Below are 20075 nucleotides of genomic sequence, written 5' to 3'. Positions count from 1 at the left end.
CCACGTGTGAAAGCACTTACGTGATTTACCAACTGACCTGCCTACACTGTGAAGCCTTCTATGTGGGAATGACCAGCAACAAACTGTCCATTCGCATGAATGAACACAGGCAGACAGTGTTTGTTGGTAATGAGGATCACCCTGTGGCTAAACATGCCTCGGTGCACAACCAGCACATCTTGGCAGTGTTACACCGTCCGGGTTATCTGGATACTTCCCACTAACACCAACCTGTCAGAACTCCGGAGATGGGAACTTGCCCTTCAGTATATCCTCTCTTCTAGTTACCCACTAGGCCTCCACCTCTGCTAATTTCAAGTTGCCGCCACTCATACCTCACCTGTCATTCGACAACATCTTTGCCTTTGTACTTCCGCCTCGACTGACATCTCTGCCTTAACTCTTTGCCTTTACAAATGTCCGCTTGTGTCTGTGTATGTGCGGATGGATATGTGTGTGTATGCGAGTGTATACCTGTCCTCATTTCCCCCTAAGGTAAGTCTTTCCGCTCCCGGGATTGGAATGACTTCTTACCCTCTCCCTTAAAACCCACATCCTTTCATCTTTCCCTCTCCTTCCCTCTTTCCTGATGAAGCAACTGTTGGTTGTGAAAGCTTGAATTTTGTGTGTATGTTTGTGTGTCTATCAACCTGCCAGCGTTTTTGTTTGGTAAGTCACATCTTCTTTGTTTACAAAAAGGTACGGCCAAACTTTAAGGAAACATTCCTCACACACAAATAAAGAAAAGATGTTATGTGGACATGTGCCCGGAAACGCTTAATTTCCATGATAGAGCTCATTTTAGTTCCGTCAGTATGTACTGTACTTCCTCGATTCACTACCAGTTGGCCCAATTCAAGGAAGGTAATGTTGACTTCGGTGCTTGTGTTGACATGCGACTCATTGCTCTACAATACTAGCATCAAGCACATCAGTACATAGCATCAACAGGTTAGTGTTCATCACGAACGTGGGTTTGCAGTCAGTGCAATGTTTACAAATGCGGAGGTGGCAGATGTCCATTTGATGTATGGATTAGCACGGGGCAATAGCCGTGGCGCGGTACGTTTGTATCGAGACAGATTTCCAGAACGAAGGTGTCCCGACAAGAAGACGTTCGAAGCAATTGATCGGCGTCTTAGGGAGCACGGAACATTCCAGCCTATGACTCACAACTGGGGAAGACCTAGAACGACGAGGACACCTGCAATGGGCGAGGCAATTCTTCGTGCAGTTGACGATAACCCTAATGTCAGCGCCACGGAAGTTGCTGCTGTACGAGGTAACGTTGACCACGTCACTGTATGGAGAGTGCTGCAGGAGAACCAGTTGTTTCCATACCATGTACAGCGTGTTCAGGCACTATCAGCAGCTGATTGGCCTCCACGGGTGCACTTCTGCGAATGGTTCATCCAACAATGTGTCAATCCTCATTTCAATGCAAAGTTCTCTTTAAGGATGAGGCTTCATTCCAACGTGATCAAATTTTAAATTTTCACAATCAACATGTGTGGGCTGATGCGAATCCGCACGCAATTGTGCAATCACGTCATCAACACAGATTTTCTGTGAACGTTTGGGCAGGCATTGTTGGTGATGTTTTGATTGGGTCCCATGTTCTTCCACCTACGCTCAATGGAGCACGTTATCATGATTTCATATGGGATACTCTACCTGTGCTGCTAGAACATGTGCCTTTACAAGTACGACACAACATGTGGTTCATGCACGATGGAGCTCGTGCACATCTCAGTTGAAGTGTTTGTACGCTTCTCAACAACAGATTCAGTGACCGATCAATTGGTAGAGGCGGACCAATTCCATGGCCTCCACGCTCTCCTGACAGCAACCCTATTGACTTTCATTTAAGGGGTCATTTGAAAGCTCTTGTCTACGCAACCCCGGTACCAAATGTAGAGACTCTTCGTGCTGCTATCGTGGACGGCTGTGATACAATACGCCGTTCTCCAGGGTTGCATCAAGGATTCCATGCGACGGAGGGTGGATGCATGTATCCTCACTAACAGAGGTCATTTTGAACATTTCCTGTAACAAAGTGTTTGAAGTCACACTGGTACGTTCTGTTGCTGTGTGTTCCCATTCCATGATTAATGTGATTTGAAGAGAAGTAATAAAATGAGCTCTAACATGCAAAATAAGCGTTTCTGGACACGTGTCCACATAACATATTTTCTTTCTTTGTGTGTGAGGAATGTTTCCTGAAAGTTTGGCCGTACCTTTTTGTAACACCCTGTATATAGTAGACAGAAACATTCCATGTGGGAAAAAATATATCTAAAAACAAAGATGATGTAACTTACCAAATGAAAGCGTTGGCATGTTGACAGACACACAAACAAACACAAACAAACACAAACACACACACACACACACACACACACACACACACACACACAAAATTCAAGCTTTCGCAACCAACGGTTGCTTCATCAGGAAAGAGGGAAGGAGAGGGAAAGACGAAAGGATGTGGGTTTTAAGGGAGAGGGTAAGGAGTCATTCCAATCCCGGGAGTGGAAAGACTTACCTCAGGGAGAAAAAAGGACAGGTATACACTCGCACACATAATATACACTCGCACACATACATATGTGCGGATGGATGTGTGTGTGTGTGCGCGCGCGCGGGCGCGCGCGCGAGCGAGTATGCCTGTCCTTTTTTCTCCCTAAGGTAAGTCTTTCTGCTCCTGGGATTGGAATGACTCCTTACCCTCTCCCTTAAAACCCTCTCCTCCTTTCGTCTTTCCCTCTCCTTCCCTCTTTCCTGATGAAGCAACCGTTGGTTGCGAAAGCTTGAATTTTGTGTGTGTGTTTGTGTGTCTATCAACATGCCAACACTTTCTTTGGTAAGTTACATCATCTTTGTTTTTATATATATATATATATATATATATATATATATATATATATATATATATATATATATATATATATATATATACACACACGTGACAAGTAAATATTTTACATTATTTTATACATTGTAAATGCTTCTGACACGAATAAACAAAAACTATGTTTGTTACTTTGATTTAATTCAACCAAAATTTTAAGTGTTCAAAAGAGATGAACGGTCAGTCACAGTCACAACAGTGCCTATAACAAGATCAGTGAGATTGAGTACTATCTGTAAGCTTCACTACTGCACTGGAACTAAAATTCATCATTGTCTTAGAGTTAATAACGATACATATGTTTTGTGCAACCTATAATGAAAATTTTAAGAATTCAGAAGTTGCACAGATTTAGCAACTGCACAGTGAACTGTTTGCGGCTGCTGATATAGGTACCTGTATCCAAGGATAAGAATACGTAATTTAGTCCTGTGTGTTGTCAAATTACTGTGTTTTTTTTCAGTAATTCTTAGCTCATTTCATTCATCATGTTTGGCAATGAAAATGATCCTTGGTTAAATAATGTCAACACAAATGTAACAAATCTGAAGCATGCAGCTTGTGTCTTTTCCTGACCTATTGTACCTGAGCCTGTAAAAACAGACTGCTTGACAAGAAAGATGTTATTGTTAATATCTGTAGTAGCTGTCAGTCATTCTTCTAGCACCAGAAGAAAATTGCTGGCACAGGAGAAGAAAAGTATGCTTTAATACAGTTATACTGAAAGAGTGGGGAAAAAAAATTATGTATTTGTGTAATTACCAGGCCATATAATTTGCAGAAAAATAACATCTCAGGACAAACAATAAGTCTTAACATATTCCAAACAATGAAAGCAACAATAAGTACCAAGTCAGTTATGAGACAACACAGAGGAGGAGGAGGAGGAGGGGCAGGGGGAGGAGGTTGAGGTGGAGGAGGAGGGGGGGGGGGAGGAGGGGGGGGGGAAATTGTTTTAATCTTGCAGGTATTATCCTAAAAAGGATTATGAAGTAGGAATGTGTCTGAAATTTTCACGCGTATATATAGGTACAACTTTGAAGCAACACAAACAGGTATACTCACGGACAACGTAATTTTCCAAGGCTTTGGGAACCATGGATTTGGCCTTCTGCAGGTCTGCATCTGAGCACTCTCCTCTGTCAAGACCTACAAACATACCCAATTAGTAAACATTTTGGTCAAGGAATTTACAAGAAAAATTCATGTTTCCACAATATGTGGTGCATAAAAAATAAAAATTAATGAAATAACATGATTTCAGAAACTTTACTGGCCTCATACAGATACAATTTTGATAAGCAGGAGACCCAGGTTTAATTCCTGCATTGGTACAAATTTTCACTCGCCGCTTCAGTCAATGTAAAAATAAATAAATAAAAATTAATTATAGGCAATAATTGTAACAAAGTTGCAGAAAATTTATATAGTAGATGGTAATTTCCAAATTAATATCCATGGTGATCCATAACACAGTTCCTTCACGAGAAACTGCAACTTACTTTCTTTTTTCTTTTTAACATGTTTTAAATTATTACAGATGTACCACAAGCTGGCAAATGCGAGTCAGTTGGACAGCACATACATGGAATGGAATGTTTTTTGCACCCAACTATTTCTCCAGTTATGCTCCATAATTAACACTGGTGGTTCCATAATTTAGCAATAAAACTGTTGGGTTAACTGACATCCTGGAAGCGAAATTATTTTAAAACTACAGGGGAAAAAAATTGAGTTACCAAGTGGCATCAGACCCTGGCACGTAAGGAGTTGTATAAACAATAGTTTTCAGTAGACAAGCTGTCTTCCTCCAACAAAACAAAAGAATGGTTGGAGAAAAATCAACAATGATCCTGTTATCATGCAAGTCGCCAAAATAGCATCCAATTGAAAGACTGGCACCAGATTGCTTCTGAGTGTATTGACGATTTGTCAAGAAAATGCTAAAACACCAAGTTTTGTCTGAGTTGCAGTGGCCTTACTCAGTCTGGACTGTTCTTGATGGGGTAGGTGGTTCAATTTGGAAGGCAAGTGTTATCCACATACAGCATTCTATGACTTGAGTTGTTCATAATCTCTTCTGACACTGAAACCTTCCCTTGTTCTTGTATTTAATGTACCTCTAAGGTTTCAATGCAAAGTTATCTTTAAGGATGAGGCTTCATTCCAACGTGATCAAATTTTAAATTTTCACAATCAATATGCGTGGGCTGATGCGAATCCGCACGCAATTGTGCCACGATTAAGAGGAGGATGTTTAGGCATAGGCTTTAGAAGGGGTAGCGGCAACACTATTGACCAGTGAGGTATTAATATATTAGCAAAGCTAAAGTCAGGGGGTGTTATAAACTGTGTGTGGTGAACAAGTTCAGTACATGGCTACTGGGTAACATAACACATTGATAATAGCAACTGTGACAAAACCACCACATTCACTAATGAGTAGTTGCACTTCAGCACAATTGCACAAGGAGCAGACATGATGTGGACATGCACGCAGGTTGCTTTAGCAAAATGTGTGTAGACTCAACTGCAGGCTGGATGGCTGTTGTCCCAGAGTCATTCCATTGCCTGGAAATAGACCCTTCCCCCAATAAACATTTCATTGAAGTTTTGTTAAAGCAGCATTGAAAACCTCTAACAACTTCAAAACGGAAATTTGTTGTGTGTAATTATGGATATCAGCAAGAAGCCCAATATTTTTTAGAAATGCAAAGGTATTGTTGCCAGATACAGACGGCAGGTTTATTATATAAATACAGGAAAGTATAGAAACCTTAGAGGTACATTAAATACGAGACCAAGGGAAAATTTCAGTGTCAGAAGAGATTATCAGCTGTCCAGTAGAAGTAACTACAGCACAGATTGAGATACCAGTATAAATGGAATTTACAATGTTTAGTATTTACAAGGGAGCTTACAGATTGCTCTTCGGGAGGACGACGGTTCAATCCCGCGTCCGGCCATCCTGATTTAGGTTTTCCGTGATTTCCCTAAATCGCTCCAGGCAAATGTTGGGATGGTTCCTTTCAAAGGGCACGGCCGACTTCCTTCCCCGTCCTTCCCTAATCCGAAGAGACCGATGACCTCGCTGTCTGGTCTCCTTCCCCAACCAACCAACCAACAGATTGCTTGTCTTTGATTTTCGCCGTATTTATGGGATCTGAAGGTTACCGACTGACATCGAATTTATTGTGTATATTAGTATTATCATGCAATAAGCAATTAAAATTACAAAATACATAAAACTAATTTTTCCTACGTGGAATGTTTCCATATTATATATATATATATATATATATATATATATATATATATATATATATATATATATATATATATATATATATATATATATATAATGGAAGGAAACATTCCACGTGGGAAATATGTCTGCTTGTGTCTGTATGTGTGGATGGATATGTGCGTGTGTGCGAGTGTATACCTGTCCTTTTCTCCCCCTAAGGTAAGTCTTTCCGCTCCCGGGATTGGAATGACTCCTTACCCTCTCCTTTAAAACCCACTTCCTTTCGTCTTCCCCTCTCCTTCCCTCTTTCCTGATGAGGCAACAGTTTGTTGCGAAAGCTTGAATTTTGTGTGTATGTTTGTGTTTGTTTGTGTGTCTATCGACCTGCCAGCGCTTTTGTTCGGTAAGTCACCTCATCTTTGTTTTTTATGATGAGACTTGCCAAACAAAAGCGCTGGCAGGTCGATAGACGCACAAACACACACAAACCTACACAAAATTCAAGCTTTCGCAACCAACGGTTGCTTCGTCAGGAAAGAGGGAAGGAGAGGGAAAGACGAAAGGATGTGGGTTTTAAGGCAGAGGGTAAGGAGTCATTCCAATCCCGGGAGCGGAAAGACTTACCTTGGGGGGAAAAAAGGACAAAATGGTTCAAATGGCTCTGAGCACTATGGGACTTAACATCTGTGGTCATCAGTCCCCTAGAACTTCGAACTACTTAAACCTAACTAACCTAAAGACATCACACACATCCATGCCCGAGGCAGGATTCGAACCTGCGACCGTAGCAGTCGCGCGGGAAAAAAGGACAGGTATGCACACACACACACACACACACACACACACACACACACACACACACACACACATCCATCCGCATATACACAGACACAAGCAGACATTTGTAAAGGCAAAGAGTTTGGGCAGAGATGTCAGTCGAGGCGGAAGTACAGAGGCAAAGATGTTGTTGAACGACAGGTGAGGTATGAGCGGCGGCAAATTGAAATTAGAAATCAGGGGAGATTGAGGCCTGGCGGATAGCGAGAAGAGAGGATATGCTGAAGGGCAAGTTCCCATCTCCGGAGTTCTGACAGGTTGGTGTTAGTGGGAAGTATCCAGATAACCCGGACGGTGTAACACTGTGCCAAGATGTGCCGGCCGTGCACCAAGGCATGTTTAGCCACAGGGTGATCCTCATTACCAACAAACACTGTCTGCCTGTGTCCATTCATGTGAATGGACAGTTTGTTGCTGGTCATTCCCACATACAAGGCTTCACAGTGTAGGCAGGTCAGTTGGTAAATCACGTGGGTGCTTTCACACGTGGCTCTGCCTTTGATCGTGTACACCTTCCGGGTTACAGGACTGGAGTAGGTGGTGGTGGGAGGGTGCATGGGACAGGTTTTACACCGGGGGCGGTTACAAGGGTAGGAGCCAGAGGGTAGGGAAGGTGGTTTGGGGATTTCATAGGGATGAACTAAGAGGTTACGAAGGTTAGATGGAGTGGGGAGGATTTCATGAAGGATGGATCTCATTTCAGGGCAGGATTTGAGGAAGTCGTCTCCCTGCTGGAGAGCCACATTCAGAATCTGATCCAGTCCCGGAAAGTATCCTGTCACAAGTGGGGCACTTTTGGGGTTCTTCTGTGGGAGGTTCCGGGTTTGAGGAGATGAGGAAGTGGCTATAGTTATTTGCTTCTGTACCAGGTCGGGACGGTAGTTACGGGATGCGAAAGCTGTTTTCAGGTTGTTGGTGTAATGGTTCAAGGATTCCGGACTGGAGCAGATTCGTTTGCCACGAAGACCTAGGCTGTAGGGAAGGGACCGTTTGATGTGGAATGGGTGGCAGCTGTCATAATGGAGGTACTGTTGCTTGTTGGTGGGTTTGATGTGGATGGACGTGTGAAGCTGGCCATTGGACAGGTGGAGGTCAATGTCAAGGAAAGTGGCATGGGATTTAGAGTAGGACCAGGTGAATATGATGGAACCAAAGGAGTTTGAGGTTGGAGAGGAAATTCTGGAGTTCTTCTTCACTGTGAGTCCAGATCATGAAAATGTCATCAATAAATCTGTACCAAACTTTGGGTTGGCAGGCCTGGGTAACCAAGAAGGCTTCCTCTAAGCGACCCTTGAATAGGTTGGCGTACAAGGGGGGCCATCCTGGTACCCATGGCTGCTCCCTTTAATTGTTGGTATGTCTGGCCTTCGAAAGTGAAGAAGTTGTGGGTCAGGATGAAGCTGGCTAAGGTAATGAGGAAAGAGGTTTTAGGTAGGGTGGCAGGTGATCGGCATGAAAGGAAGCGCCCCATCGCAGCGAGGCCCTGGACGTGCGGAATATTTGTGTATAAGGAAGTGGCATCAATGGTTACAAGGATGGTTTCTGGGGGTAACAGACTGGGTAGGGATTCCAGGTGTTCCAGAAAGTGGTTGGTGTCTTTGATGAAGGATGGGAGACTGCATGTAATGGGTTGAAGGTGTTGATCTACGTAGGCAGAGATGCGTTCTGTGGGGGCTTTGTAACCAGCTACAATGGGACGGCCGGGATGATTGGGTTTATGAATTTTAGGAAGAAGGTAGAAGGTAGGGGTGCAGGGTGTTGGTGGGGTCAGGAGGTTGATGGAGTCAGGTGAAAGGTTTTGTAGGGGGCCTAAGGTTCTGAGGATTCCTTGAAGCTCCGCCTGGACATCAGGAATGGGATTACCTTGGCAAACTTTGTAAGTAGTGTTGTCTGAAAGCTGACGCAGTCCCTCAGCCACATACTCCCGACGATCAAGTACCACGGTCGTGGAACCCTTGTCCGCCGGAAGAATGACGATGGATTGGTCAGCCTTCAGATCACGGATAGCCTGGGCTTCAGCAGTGGTGATGTTGGGAGTAGGATTAAGGTTTTTTAAGAAGGATTGAGAGGCAAGGCTGGAAGTCACAAATTCCTGGAAGGTTAGGAGAGGGTGATTTTGAGGAAGAGGAGGTGGGTCCCGCTGTGATGGAGGACGGAACTGTTCCAGGCAGGGTTCAGTTTGGAGAGTGTCTTGGGGAGTTGGATCATTAGGAGTAGGATTAGGATCATTTTTCTTCGTGGCAAAGTGATATTTCCAGCAGAGAGTACAGGTGTAGGACAGTAAATCTTTGACGAGGGCTGTTTGGTTAAACCTGGGAGTGGGGCTGAAGGTGAGGCCTTTGGATAGGACAGAGATTTCGGATTGGGAGAGAGGTTTGGAGGAAAGGTTAACTACTGAATTGGAGTGTTGTGGTTCCAGATTGTGTTGATTGGAATTTGAGGTTTTGGAGGGAGTGCAGCTGGAAGTGGGAGATTGAGTAGATGGGAGAGACTGGGTTTGTGTGCAATGAGAGGAGGTCGAGGTTTGCTGGAAAGGTTGTGAAGGGGAGTGAGTTGCCTTTGTCGGAGGTGGGAAACCAGGAGATTGGATAGTTTTTTAAGGTGGAGGGTGGCATGCTGTTCTAATTTGCGGTTGGCCTGTAGGAGGATGCTCTGAACAGCCGGAGTGGATGTGGGAGAGGAAAGATTGAGGACTTTTATTAAGGATAGGAGGTGACGGGTGCGTTGATTGGCTGAGTGGATGTGTAGGTGAAGGATTAGGTGGGTGAGGGCAATGGATTGTTCAGTTTGGAACTGGCATAGGGACTGATGGAAAGAAGGGTTGCAGCCAGAGATACATCCTCACGTAGATTTTTCGAAATTTTCCCAAATTTCTCCACCCTGTAACGTGTTTTGGAGGCAACACAACCACCTAATCTTTACGCACATCTTTATCTACCTACACAAGTTCACCACAGGATCAACATAGCCCAGCTCTAACCAAACTGAACAATCCATTGCCCTCACCCACCTAATCCTTCACCTACACATCCACTCAGCCAATCAACACACCCGTCAACTCCCATCCTTAATAAAAGTCCTCAATCTTTCCTCTCCCACATCCACACCGGCTGTTCAGAGCATCGCTTACAGGCCAACCGCAAATTAGAACAGCATGCCACCCTCCACCTTAAAAAACTATCCAATCTCCTGGTTTCCCACCTCCGGAAAGGCAACTCACTCCCCTTCACAACCTTTCCAGCCAACCTCAATCTCCTCTCATTGCACACAAACCCAGTCTCTCCCATCTACTCAATCTCCCACTTCCAGCTGCACTCCCTCCAAAACCTCAAAATTCCAATCAACACAATCTGGAACCACAACACCCCAATTCAGTAGTTAACATTTCCTCCAAACCTCTCTCCCAATCCGAAATCTCTGTCCTATCCAAAGGCCTCACCTTCAGCCCCACTCCCAGGTTTAACCAAACAGCCCTCATCAAAGATTTACTGTCCTACACCCGTACTCTCTACTGGAAATATCACTTTGCCACGAAGAAAAATGATCCTAATCCTACTCCTAATGATCCAACTCCCCAAGACACTATCCAAATTGAACCCTGCCTGGAACAGTTCCGTCCTCCATCACAGCGGGACCCACCTCCTCTTCCTCAAAATCACCCTCTCCTAACCTTCCAGGAATTTGTGACTTCCAGCCTTGCCTCTCAATCCTCCTTAAAAAACCTTAATCCTACTCCCAACATCACCACTGCTGAAGCCCAGGCTATCCGTAATCTGAAGGCTAACCAATCCATCGTCATTCTTCCGGCGGACAAGGGTTCCACGACCGTGGTACTTGATCGTCGGGAGTACGTGGCTGAGGGACTGCGTCAGCTTTCAGACAACACTACTTACAAAGTTTGCCAAGGTAATCCCATTCCTGATGTCCAGGCGGAGCTTCAAGGAATCCTCAGAACCTTAGGCCCCCTACAAAACCTTTCACCTGACTCCATCAACCTCCTGACCCCACCAACACCCTGCACCCCTACCTTCTACCTTCTTCCTAAAATTCACAAACCCAATCATCCCGGCCGTCCCGATGTAGCTGGTTACCAAGCCCCCACAGAACGTATCTCTGCCTACGTAGATCAACACCATCAACCCATTACATGCAGTCTCCCATCCTTCATCAAAGACACCAACCACTTTCTGGAAAGCCTGGAATCCCTACCCAGTCTGTTACCCCCGGAAACCATCCTTGTAACCATTGATGCCACTTCCTTATACACAAATATTCCGCACGTCCAGGGCCTCGCTGCGATGGAGCGCTTCCTTTCACGCCGATCACCTGCCACCCTACCTAAAACCTCTTTCCTCATTACCTTAGCCAGCTTCATCCTGACCCACAACTTCTTCACTTTCGAAGGCCAGACATACCAACAATTAAAGGGAACAGCCATGGGTACCAGGATGGCCCCCTCATACGCCAACCTATTCATGGGTCGCTTAGAGGAAGCCTTCTTGGTTACCCAGGCCTGCCAACCCAAAGTTTGGTACAGATTTATTGATGACATTTTCATGATCTGGACTCACAGTGAAGAAGAACTCCAGAATTTCCTCTCCAACCACAACTCCTTTGGTTCCATCAGATCCTATCAGATCCTACTCTAAATCCCATGCCACTTTCCTTGACGTTGACCTCCACCTGTCCAATGGCCAGCTTCACACGTCCGTCCACATCAAACCCACCAACAAGCAACAGTACCTCCATTATGACAGCTGCCACGCATTCCACATCAAACGGTCCCTTCCCTACAGCCTAGGTCTTCGTGGCAAACGAATCTGCCCCAGTCCGGAATCCTTGAACCATTACACCAACAACCTGAAAACAGCTTTCGCATCCTGTAACTAACCTCCCGACCTGGTACAGAAGCAAATAACCAGAGCCACTTCCTCATCTCCTCAAACCCGGAACCTCCCACAGAAGAACCCCAAAAGTGCCCCACTTGTGGCAGGATACTTTCCGGGACTGGATCAGATTCTGAATGTGGCTCTCCAGCAGGAATACGACTTCCTCAAATCCTGCCCTGAAATGAGATCCATCCTTCATGAAATCCTCCCCACTCCACCTAGAGTGTCTTTCCGCCGTCCACCTAACCTTCGTAACCTCTTAGGTCATCCCTATGAAATCCCCAAACCACCTTCCCTACCCTCTGGCTCCTACCTTTGTAACCGCCCCTGGTGTAAAACCTGTCCCATGCACCCTCCCACCACCACCTACTCCAGTCCTGTAACCCGGAAGGTGTACACGATCAAAGGCCAGAGCCACGGGTGAAAGCACCCACGTGATTTACCAACTGACCTGCCTACACTGTGAAGCCTTCAATGTTGGAATGACCAGCAACAAACTTTCCATTCGCATGAATGGACACAGGCAGACAGTGTTTGTTGGTAATGAGGATCACCCTGTGGCTAAACAGGCCTTGGTGCACAGCCAGCACATCTTGGCACAGTGTTACACCGTCCGGGTTATCTGGATACTTCCCACTAACACCAACCCGTCAGAACTCCGGAGATGGGAACTTGCCCTTCAGCATATCCTCTCTTCTCGCTATCCGCCAGGCCTCAATCTCCGCTGATTTCTAATTTCAATTTGCCGCCGCTCATACCTCACCTGTCTTTCAACAACATCTTTGCCTCTGTACTTCCGCCTCGACTGACATCTCTGCCCAAACTCTTTGCCTTTACAAATGTCTGCTTGTGTGTGTGTGTGTGTGTGTGTGTGTGTGTGTGTGTGTGTGTGTGTGTGTGTGTGTGTGTGTGCGCGCGCGCGTGTGTATACCTGTCCTTTTTTCCCCCCAAGGTAAGTCTTTCCGCTCCCGGGATTGGAATGACTCCTTACCCTCTCCCTTAAAACCCACATCCTTTCGTCTTTCCCTCTCCTTCCCTCTTTCCTGACGAAGCAACCGTTGGTTGCGAAAGCTTGAATTTTATGTATGTTATATATATGGAAAACATTCCACGTAGGAAAAACATATCTAAAAACAAAGATGATGAGACTTACCAAACAAAAGCGCTGGCAGGTCGATAGACACACAAACAAACACAAACATACACACAAAATTCTAGGTTTCGCAACCAACGGCTGCTTCGTCAGGAAAGAGGGAAGGAGAGGGAAAGACGAAAGGATGTGGGTTTTAAGGGAGAGGGTAAGGAGTCATTCCAATCCCGGGAGCGGAAAGACTTACCTTAGGGGGAAAAAAGGACAGGTTACACTCGCACGCACGCACACACACACATATCCATCCGCACATACACAGACACAAGCAGACATTGTAAAGGCCAAGGTGCCGGGGTCGTGGGTTGCTGTTGGCAAGTGATCAGTCAAGGCTATCCAAAGAGATATAGGTATAGAAGGACTGCAGTAGACGGCAGATGTTCAGTTGTATTGCAGTGACAATGGAAACATAATGCCCAAGTCGAAAACATGGAAGGACAAAAAGACAGGTGCAACTCGTTCATTACCGTCGGCTGCAATAAGAAGAATTAATGCTTCAAGAGCAGCTACATCTGCAACACGTGCTGCTACTGATACACATGAGGTGCTTGGCGCCATTGTTGATTTGTTTTCTAATTTAGACGACGAACCACAAGAGCCACGAGATGTCATTCAAGAAGCGTCTGATAGTAGCGAATTAAACACTCCACCTATTGAGGAAACAGATAAACATTTTGGAATAAAACGGAAAGCTGAAGAAGATCTTCGGCCTGATTCAGCAGAACATAAGCAACCCGTGAGGAAACTTCAGGTTACGAAATAGAAATGGCTGAAGAATATTTTGCACAAATTTGTTCTGTAAATAGCGACAGTGGTACTGATGGTGGTACTAATAGTGTGGATCAGTCATCAAAGTTTTCTATGTGGAAAAGTGTAGATGCTATTAAAAATGGTGATATACATTTTATTAATACTCATTTGTTCGAAGCATGGGGCTATGGACACAGCTGGCAAGATATTAAAGATGCTCAAGGTAATATTTATGGTAAACGTTATGTAATGTCTGCAGCTCAATGGTATTCTAATCAATTAAGTCAATTTTTATCTAAAGCTCACTTTCATAGTTTACGTGATTATTGCTATGTTAAATCTATATCTATTGATTTAATTCCTGTTGGATTAGAAGCTTCATTTTCCAAAAATAGTACATTAAGTGGATCAGGATCTATGACACATGTACCATTTATTATTTATAATAAAGGTGGAAATTTAGCTGTTGCTCATGTATTTACTCGAATCTAAGCCGCACTCGAATCTAAGCCACACCCGAAAAATGAGACTCGAAAACAACGAAAAAAATTTTTCCCGAATCTAAGCCGCTCCTGAAATTTGAGACTCTAAATTCAAGGTGAGAGAAAAGTTTTAGACCGCCCCTCCAAATCGAAAAACAGTTGATCCATTGTAACTTGAAACACAATCGAGGTCGAATGGATGAAGATAGAGCTACAGTAGTTGTTTCGAGTCGTAAGCTTAGCAGTTAAGCTTTACCAGGTAGCCATTGCTATGTGTCAAGCGCTCCGTCCGTATTTGTACGGGTACCCTTTCCTTTTTCGTGTGCTTCGTCTGGTTTGAATCGATTGCTTATTTTGCTTTGATCTGATAAGTGCCGTTCTCTTTGTTATAGGTGTTTATGTCACTCTAAGCTGAAAATGCATTATTGTACTGTGTCGTGCGTTGTTTGTTACATTCTGATAATGCGTGTTTACGACCTGTCACCGCTTGCGGCAAGGCTTGCTTTTGTGCGTGCTACCGCGGCTTACAATTTTTTTTAAAAAAAAGGAGAGGAATTGTCTCATAAGCGAAAAAATGGCAAGAGTCTGCTATTTGTTGTTACTTAAACTGCTGCTTTCTTCGATAATGATCAACAAGAACCAAATAATAGACTGCGTATGACAGAAGATTTTCTGAACGAGAGTTTAGCGAAAATTTTCCTCCTTTTAAAAATCTTTGCAGATGACTCTTTGGTACGTTACATTCTGCACAGAAATTAGGGTCATCTTAGATTTAAAAATGTAGTCAGTTGCTGTGCTTAGTTTCTGACTGTATCACTATTCAGCATAAGAATAATACGAATATAAACATGACACGATATGTATATTCTTCCGTGTTTGCTGTTCTAGTTTCGTAGTTTATTAGGCAGACAGGATTTAAATGAAATAGCAGCAAACACGAAAGACTACACAGCATAATGTTTACATTCTCCTACCTTTTAATTTATTTACTGACGCAGAGGTTTTGGCGCCAGTATTTATCTTTGTGCCTGCAAAGCATACCTGTGTAACGCTACATATATTTGACAGCAGAAGTTAGTTGTGGCGACACCTACCAACATTTTTCAGAACTTCCGCTTACTTTGCACTCGATTCTAGGCCGCAGGCAGTTTTTTGGATTACAAAAACCGGAAAAAAGGTGCGGCTTAGATTCGAGTAAATACGGTAGTACATTAAGTGGATCAGGATCTATAACACATGTACCATTTATTATTTATAATAAAGGTGGAACTTTAGCTGTTGCTCATGAAATAGTTGAAATAAGTAGCACATCTACTAATCCAATGTTAATTAGTGGTATTAAGGGAAAGAAAGATATATCAAAAATTATGTGGGGAGATGGATATAACGATTATCCTTCTTGTACAACAGTAGTACATAATTGGCCTAATTATGATTCATGGGTTATACCCTTTGATAATAATGGTTCAGGAAAAAATAATATGTGGAGTATACAAAATGAAGTAAGAGGACCAGTATTATTAAATAAAATATATTCACAAGGTATAGCAAGTCGGGCAGTTGATAATTCAGAAATTTGTTCATGGAATTACAAGCCACAAATAGGTATAATTAAAACAGCACGGCGTGCTCATGGTATTGGTTTAGCAGATGATACATATATGTTAGGTTCGACGAATAGACCTGCTTTTTCAACTGTAATGAAAAATTTAAGTCCATCTGGTTTTGCAATGCAAGAAGAAAATGAAAAATTAAAACCAATATCTAATAATATAACATTATTTGTGTATGACCAGTGTATTGAAAAAGGTCAGGAAATAGGTAAATTAAATGAAATTCATCAAGCACTTCAAATACCTAGTTACAGTTTAGGTATTAATCCTGTAGCAAATAATACTCCTACAGAAGGAAATTCATTTGTAAATGCTAAAATGGTAATTCAGATGACAACTAGAATTACTATAGGTACTAATTATGAAACATATAATTCTCAAACACGTACATTAAGTCATACTGACGAAATGTGGATGACTTCTTCTATTAAATCATTTGTATATGATTTTAGAGGTGTTTGTTTTGATTCTAATGCAATGTATAGTAACCCATGGGTGCATTGTTGATAGCCACACTACGGGGCTAAACAAAGGCTATATCCAGAAGTATTGAATTAGTTTATTGGGAACATTGTGAATACAAAATTTCATCAAAATTTGTGATGGTCATGTGGGTAGCTCTAGACCACTTGGCATGGAATAACCCAACAGCAACTTTATGGTTACCAAATTTTCACACAACACGGTCAGCTAGCGATGACTATGTTAAAAGATAACAAATGTTTTATAACTTAATCTTCTAATTTTCAATTGTGGATTTTCCTCCACAGACCCACAAAGAGAACTTGGTACTTTTACCTGATGGAACAGTATGACAGAATCACAAGATTATTCAATAGTTACTAAAATTGTTGCTACTACTAATACTAGTATATCAGGTGGAACAAGATCATCACTACAGAGACAAATGTACATCCCCACATCATGAACAGTGAAGTTATCCACCACATGAGGTGGTGTGGCGAGTAATTTAAGACAATATCTTCAAGGTCAAAACATTTAGTTGAAGGACATTTTTAATCAAATTATCTCAGAAAAACTTCATTCATTCACCATGAAATTACAGCCAAAAAGCAGAATACTTCTAGAAAGAAATTCATGACATTTCAGAAAAAAAAAGGTTCTTTGCAGTATCTTCTAAGTAGATGGGGTACCCATTCTGCTTTATTCTCTCCAATCTGGCAAAGAGCAGAAAATAATTATACCCTACTGAACACAAATGAATGAGCATTCTCTCTGGTATAAATGGTAGATGGGCAAGAAGAAACAACATTTGGTTCACATTCACATTCTGCTGATTGTCAGCCTTTCAGGAAATCATCAAAAGAAGCTTATAATGGCATCATGACTGACTAGCACTGTATAGAGTGAAACCCTTGTGCCATTCACTTTACGCTGGAAATGGGGAAGGAGAGAGAACTGGTAATGCACCATCTGTATGCTTCAGTGCTCATTCTCTCACATTCTCTTCTGTTCACTCAAATGTAAATGTTTGCCAAGACGTAAAAGATAACAACCGTGACCAGTAGTAAACAGATTTTAAAAATCCCAGTTTGCTTGTGTTCACATCCACTCATTCTTGTCTAAATAAGGCTTAAAAGATTCTGTGATGCACTTAATGAGAAATACTCCCCAAAACAGAAGATAATCTTACCACAAGACAAAATGAATGGACACACTAAATAACTTCTGCTTTTAGCCTTAATTGTTTTTATGATGCTACTGCAATTGTAATCTATATGCAATTATAAAGCATGTATAAACAAATAATAAAAAACATCAAGGTAGCACATAGTAGGCAAAGAGCTGTATGCACCGTGTAACCCCACTTCTACGTTCCTAGAATCAACAGTTTTGTGCTTTTTACAACATGTTTTATCGGGCCGTTCACATCCCAAATGTTAATTTCCACCCGGAGTTTCATTAACATAATTTCCCATCATACTTAATGAAACAATGTTAAGTGAGAGAAAGAAAACTGTTACTGAGACGCAATGATGCTGAAAAGGCATTGCCTTTCACATATTGTTCACAAACATTACACACTGTGCGACGTCCTTTTTTTGACAAATGTCCCTTTTAGTGTCGCATGTTTCTACAATATGCGGCATCTGTAATTACTAGGGAAAGGGAAATGTATCTACTTGTGACAAAATTTGCATTTATTTTTTGTAAAATTCACATCTATTTCTATTTTATTGAGTTTGTAAATGATTAGATGCACTAATACAAAAGGTTATCATGCTGCACGGATGAAGATGAACAAAGCCTTAGTTCCTTGAAACTGACTGTGTGCCAAATGGAAACTTTTTGACTGGACTGTTTGCTTTCGCAAAAATTTCATACCTTTTTGTTCCAAAATGGTCTTCATTTTCTTGGTTGGGCAGTATTTAAGTTTTCAAGAATGATTGATTTGTTAAAAAGCAGCAGTATTTTCCCACAAATGAACTGAATGTGTCACCAAATTAAAGTGTTTCTGGACATTGCAGATTTTGTAATCATCGAATTAGGTGGGAAAGACAAGTAGACTTTCATAGCTGTGCAACTCATGCTTGACAACTGTACAAACTAAACTGACAAGATACTTAGCACGGAAGTCGAACCAAACATGTGGTAATTCTGTTTTAACTTTAGGGGAAGGATTTCAGCACAGCCAAAAAAAGTTACAGATTCATTTTCCAGTTGCTATGGTGCAGAGTGCAGGCGCTATTGGCTATAGTGGCAGATAGCTGTGAGTGTAAACGAACTAGAATTTTGATCGCTAGATGGGAGAGGAGATGTGCACGGAAACAAGCCCCAGTTTCCTTTAGCAGGGCAGCAGCCTACAGCAGGACTGAACATTGTTACAGGGATCGTCGGTCTCCTCTGGTGTTGTAAGGGTGGAAATTGAAACCCATGGTTGACAGGAGTAGTCACTTCACTTTTTTCAAAATAAGGAAAGAAAACCATGAGCAAAACACTACACAAGGCATTTGGGGATTGCCTGTTGAGGTTAGCAGATTACTGTTAATGAAGTAGTTCAGGCCTGACCTCTAGCGGTATTCAATGTGACCACAGTTCTAAACAACCACCACCTAATTTGCCATGTTGAAGGTTTAGCTTTGGCTAAAAAACAAATGTACATATTTCTTTGTTGTAAAATGCTAGACCCTGTGGCTGAGTACTACTAAATTAAATAGACCATTCAACCATCCACAATTAGCATGGCGCAAGATCACTGTGCACATTGCTGCATCATTGCATTCACAAACTTTTTATTTTGCAAATAGGTTCTTATGCGCATTATCTTTCCAAACTGGGTGTTGCCAGATGATATAAAATACCAGTAACTGAAAATTGGTTACATTTTCAATATTTACATATAGAAAATAAAGCTATTTCAATCTATTCTGATAAAATAGTTCATATGGATACAATTCACTACGAAATAGCATCTATTAAGAAACTTTGCGTTTTTGCAGTTGGAGGCAGAATTTGCGTCTATTGCACAAATATCACAAAATGTGAGTTTTTCTGGTCCCTAACAATAACTGTGTGGGCAACAAAGTGCCAAAGAAACGCAATATCTAAATGCAGTAGACTAGTGTATTTTTCATGGAATAATTATATACGCTGTAACTGTCCAACATGATCATTGTTATTGGTTACTCAGGAAGACAACAGATGTAACACTCATGAAATATTAATTCATCAATCGAAAATCATAGAAACTGAAATGACAGAACATGTGATTTCGTGAATCCTCTGGGATATTGTAAGTCTCAAGGTAACTTATGTTTATTGGATATCTGGCTGGAGGAAAATATACATCGAGAGTCGAAGTGAGTCTGATGTGATATATTGACAACACTGGTAATATTTAAGAGTGATGTTTACAGTGGCTGATGAACTTTAAGATTATACAGTCATAGATATGAGATTCATTAATGTCAAACCCCTGGTAAAGGAAATATCAGTATCTCAAAGTGAGAATAGGCATTTATCTTCTTTGGAGTAATCTTTACAATGGCTGAATGAGTAACAATAGTATCTGTGGTCATGTTTACAAGTAGTTCTACATTATTCAGCAGCTGGTGAATTTAGCAATGCCACCAGGGAATGGGAGCAGTTCTGGAATTGAATAACGGACCCCCATGCACACAGGTAAGCCTATTGTTAATTCTGCCAGCAGTCAACACATCAAAATACACATGCAACCC

General features: G+C 42.2%; 1 protein-coding gene across 1 annotated transcript in view; it reads right to left on the bottom strand.

Annotated features, from left to right (window-relative positions):
- LOC124595238 (transcription factor Dp-1) overlaps positions 1-20075 on the bottom strand; it is a 220183-nt gene that overhangs the window by 12378 nt on the left and 187730 nt on the right. Inside the window, exon 10 of the mRNA XM_047133897.1 lies at positions 3977-4060. Coding sequence (XP_046989853.1) covers positions 3977-4060 — 84 coding nt within the window. The remainder of the gene's footprint in view (positions 1-3976; positions 4061-20075) is intronic.

Source organism: Schistocerca americana, chromosome 2 (genome assembly GCF_021461395.2).
Source record: "Schistocerca americana isolate TAMUIC-IGC-003095 chromosome 2, iqSchAmer2.1, whole genome shotgun sequence".
Classification (NCBI taxonomy): Eukaryota; Metazoa; Arthropoda; class Insecta; order Orthoptera; family Acrididae; genus Schistocerca; species Schistocerca americana.
The sequence above is the reverse complement of the archived record's forward strand: the minus strand, read 5'-3'. Positions and strand labels throughout refer to the sequence as shown.